We start from the raw sequence: 4,345 nt of genomic DNA, 5'->3' as shown, positions 1-4,345 counted from the left end.
TCAAACTGGAGAAGGAGGTGCGAAAGAGCAAAAAAAAAAGGAGAATATCAATAAATAGAAGAGAAGAAGGCGGGGAAAGGGAAGGAAAAAAACACACACAAAAATGGTGTGAGGCCTGTTCAGGTGGAGAAGGGTTTGTTGCCGCTTCTGGTTCCAACGCTGGAGAAACTGGTATTGCATTGACAGAACTTTCCTTTCTTGCTAACCCGTCATCCTCGCTCGTGCTCACTGAGACGGAGGGCTGGGGAGAGGGACGTTTGTGGGTTGCCCCCTGAAGAAGGTTGCCCAGCTAAGCCTACTGCTCCCCTCAACTGCTTGACTGTTTGTTTCTTTGTTTATCCAGCGATGCTACTTCCTTTTATTTCCTTTTTTGTTTCGTTTTTTATTGCTTTGCGTGTTCGTTGGTTCCTACTCAGTGTTTACAGGGGGCGGGGCGGGGCGGGGGGTCGGCGTGAATGAAGATGGCGGAAGTGGCCGTGGCGGTGCCCGCGGGTAGGTACAACGACACTGCCGCGGCTCTAGGCTGCATTGCAAGGTCCAGGCGGTGCGGCGTCACCTGCTTCTGGAGCCCGGATGCCGCCATGTACTACGTTCCAACCCTCCTGACGCTGGCGATTGTCTTTGGCGTGGTGTTTACACTTTGGAATGAATTGGGCGTTTTTGAGCTCTGCGTCGTGCTCGCACTCCTCTCCACCGCCTTCGTCTCCTCCTTCTTGGTGACCTGCACCGACCCGGGCGTGTACCCGCGGCTTCGTCGTGGTGAACCGGACCCGCTTCACGGCGCCCAGGAATTGGTGCTTTGTCGCGTGTGCGGGCTGCGGCGTCCCCCACGCACCGCGCACTGCTACCAGTGCAACGTCTGCGTGGAGGAGCACGACCACCACTGCGGCATTATCGGCGGATGCGTCGGTCGGAGGAGCCTCCGCTGGTTTGTGCTGTATCTTGTCACGGTGAGTAGTGCGTCGGCTATAGGCGTCTTTTGGATCTTTCGCTCGTTGGTCAACGGGGGCTTTGCCACGGCACAGCGACGACGGGACGCCAGAAATGACGCTTGGAATCGTGTCGGGCATTCCTTGGCCGCACGGGGCACGGGCGAGGACGGCGCCGTGGTCGCCGTCTTGTTGGTGATGCTGTTCCTCGTGCTACTCCTCGTCCTGCTCTTTGTTGGGGGCCTGGCCCTCTTCCAAGTGTGCCTGCTGCTGACCTCGACCACGCGGCGCGAGTCGCAGCGCATGGAGTCCAAGTTAGCCGCTCTCTTGCGACCCAAATTGATGTGGGAGAACTTGATGCGGGTGGCGTATCCGCCGCCGTCGAAGCTATTTGCCCCCACGCCTCCTCAAGACTCCGTCGTCTGAGAGTGTCCTCCCGCCTCTGCTCTGCATTTGTGGCGGTGCCAGTTGCATCCACGAATCTACGTGCGCAGATACACATTACATACGCACATACCTGCTGCAGCTGACACCTGAACTCAGGCGACCGGGAGAACGTAAAGAGGGATTCTTCTTGTTCCCGCGTCCTCTCTTCCCAATGTGGCGTTAGCAAGGAGCGCATGCGTGGACTCCATGAACTCTGGAAAGCAGGCGCACCCATAACGCCTTCCTTCTCCCCCAGGGCTCCGTCTGCAATACCATCACACGGCGCCAGGCGTAGAATGGGGGAGCACCAGCACCGACGCCAAGCGGCGCTGAAAATACGATGACGTTGGGGGGTGTGGCTGACGAGGAGACTAAGCCACTAAGAAGCGCAAAAAAGAGTCATTGTTTGCTTGTCTGCGCATCACTGAGAATTTGCGTCTTTGCTGCGTCACACGGATTTTCCTTTCTTACATTCCCTATGTATGTGTGTGTGTGTGTCTCTCTCTCTGTGTGTGTGTGTGTGTGTGTATTGTTCTCACGCCTTTCCCCGACCTTTGCCTTCTTTTTTTTTTCTCGTCTATCCTCGCATCCTCGGCATGTTCTCCGCGTGGTTGTGCAATCACAAGAGAAAAAGAAATGGCTCTGCCTGAAGGTTGAGAGAGAGGTGTTGGGGGAGGCTGAGTGGGTTGCGGCGGAGGGCGCCTGCAGTGGCGTGCATCATCTTGCCTTTGTTGTTGTCGAGACGACGCTCCGTCTCTCCCTCGCTGTGACCCGCACGCGTACAACTGACGCTTTGGCTTGTGCTCTGCTGCGTGCATCGGTGCCACTCACATGTGGAGCTGAGAGAAGCGAAAGGAATCGACGTAGACAGGCAGACACACACACACGCACACACACATAGAGAGAGAGAGAGAGAGCCACACTGAGACCTGAAGGAGGCCGCCGCGGTAAAACCGGCCACTTCCATGCGAAATGAGTTTGAGGCGGAGACGCCATCGGGGGCCATGAGCCGCAGCAATTTTGCCGGCGGGGCTTTTACCGTGGTGGCCAGTGACATGGACGGCACGATCCTCGACCACAACGACCGCCTCACGGAGCGGACAAAGGACACACTGTATGAGCTCTCCGCATGTGGGGTCCACGTCATCTTCGCGACAGGCCGTAACCACCTTACCGTTGATAGCACAAGACGTGAACTGCTGCAGCACTACAAGAAGAGGCACGCGGTCAGTGGTGCCTGCAGTTCGCTGTCTCTCGGTTGCGATGGCATTTATGTTGTTTCCTCCGATGGCGCAAGAGTGCAAAACCCGAAGGGAGAGTTGATTTACTCAAAGAATTTGGATAGCGATATCGTCAGGGTTCTCTACGACCGCTTTGCACTTCGCGACCACGGCGACGATCCCCAGCGGGCCGTGTCCGTGATGGTGCACCAGACCGGAAAGTTTTCCTTGTACCGTCCCTTCATGAGCGACGAGCAGCTTGTGGCGAAGTATGGTGTGTTGCCCGAGCTGCACTCATCTCTTTCCGGGAGCCTTCCCACCGACGCCGTTGCCAAATTGACCTTTCGCTGCATCGACCCAGAGACACTGCGCTGCTACGAAAAAGAAATCAATGAGTTGTTCCGTGGACGCGCGGCGGCCGTGATGGCGTCCAATACGTGTTTGGGGGTTCTTAGCGCAGGGGTGTCGAAGGCGGCGGCGATCCGGCAGCTCGGCGAGATACTCAACTTTGACCCCGCGCGGGACGTCATTGCCTTCGGTGACAGCATGAACGACATGGAGATGCTCGTCGCTGCGGCAAAGGGGTGCGTCATGGGCAACGCGCAGCAACGGCTCAAGGACGCGCTGCCCACGATGGAGGTGGTGGGCGCCAACTCCGAAGATGGCGTCGCCCGGAAGCTGGAGGAGGTTTTTTCGCTCCCCGCACGGCTGCCGCCTCACGGCCGATGATGCGAGCAGCGCGGGAAGCACGCGGCCGAGAGGCACGGCACTCGGTGAAGAAAGTGTCATAACTTCCGGCAGCGCCCAACTCACTCTCTTGCGCTCCCCTTCCGTCACCCCGCACCGCCGGCGTTCCTTCACTTCTGCGTGTTTACTAGAAGAATTGTTGCGCGTAGCGCACGCTTCTTAAGCGGCGCCCCCGCCATTACGCCTTCTGTTCCCAATTCGGTGCAGCACGGAGCTTGCGCACGAGCTAGTGGAAGAGAACAGTCCAACACGGAAGAATGGCATAACGACACTTACAGCACGGCCTTTTGGAAAGCGGCAATGATGAATCTTGACACCACGCGTTACACAGCTTTGACTCCTCCATAACCGCTAAACCAAATGAACAAAAGTGACTATAACGCTCAGTGCAACTCCATTTCATACTTCTCATTTTCATTGTCGAAAGACATAGGAAATGGGATGAGCTCTGTTTCCACACACCTGCCCTCGCCTCTGTCCTTTGCGACCATCACAGCAGATTTCTCAACCACAAACATACAATAACTTTCCCCAAGGTAGCGGTGCTGTCGGCCGGCAAAAATACAGGCGCCGTGTTTGCAACCGATCACCTCGCCTGCACCTGTGCTGCCCTAGACCGCGCTGCCGCCTGGCTGGGGCGGGGCGTGTGTGTTGTGCGTGTGCGAAGCGTGCTCCGTGGGTGAGGCGGCGGCCGTATATCACGTTCTCTGTGCCGTGACAGTCTCAATCGGGCCCGCGAGAGCAGTGCCGACGGCGGCAGCGCGAGCCACTGAAGCCATCCTGATGCAATCAATCGAGGCATTTGTATGAATGTGCCGATGACTTACACCTCCGTGCACCAAGCTACCTACCACAGGCACGGGACTGACGTCTGCCCTTCCCACCGCCCTCGCCCTCCCTTTCCACCTCACGTTTTGCTTGGGAGGGGGGCGGGGGGGCTGGTGCTTGTTGTTCTCCCCCGCAGTGCCTGCTTGTCGTTTCCCTTGTTGGGCTGGTGGTGTTGCGGGGGAGACGCCGCGCCGT

General features: G+C 57.7%; 2 protein-coding genes across 2 annotated transcripts, besides 3 other annotated features; both read left to right on the top strand.

The window, feature by feature from the left end:
* Positions 1–455: 455 nt before the first annotated feature.
* Tco025E_09194 (uncharacterized protein) lies at positions 456–1,355 on the top strand (the record flags this gene model as incomplete). The annotated part of the gene is made up of 1 exon (XM_029376019.1): positions 456–1,355. One exon carries the CDS (start codon positions 456–458, stop codon positions 1,353–1,355), a length of 900 nt encoding a protein of 299 aa, XP_029223857.1.
* Positions 1,356–1,834: 479 nt separating this feature from the next.
* Positions 1,835–1,883: a microsatellite.
* Positions 1,884–2,227: 344 nt separating this feature from the next.
* Positions 2,228–2,253: a microsatellite.
* A 1-nt stretch (position 2,254) lies between these two features.
* Positions 2,255–2,272: a microsatellite.
* A 48-nt stretch (positions 2,273–2,320) lies between these two features.
* Positions 2,321–3,304, top strand: Tco025E_09193 (haloacid dehalogenase hydrolase; the record flags this gene model as incomplete). The annotated part of the gene is made up of 1 exon (XM_029376018.1): positions 2,321–3,304. One exon carries the CDS (start codon positions 2,321–2,323, stop codon positions 3,302–3,304), a length of 984 nt encoding a protein of 327 aa, XP_029223856.1.
* Positions 3,305–4,345: the final 1,041 nt, after the last annotated feature.

This window comes from Trypanosoma conorhini (assembly GCF_003719485.1).
Source record: "Trypanosoma conorhini strain 025E chromosome Unknown Tco_14.4_contig_01013, whole genome shotgun sequence".
Taxonomy (NCBI): domain Eukaryota; phylum Euglenozoa; class Kinetoplastea; order Trypanosomatida; family Trypanosomatidae; genus Trypanosoma; species Trypanosoma conorhini.
The sequence above is the reverse complement of the archived record's forward strand: the minus strand, read 5'-3'. Positions and strand labels throughout refer to the sequence as shown.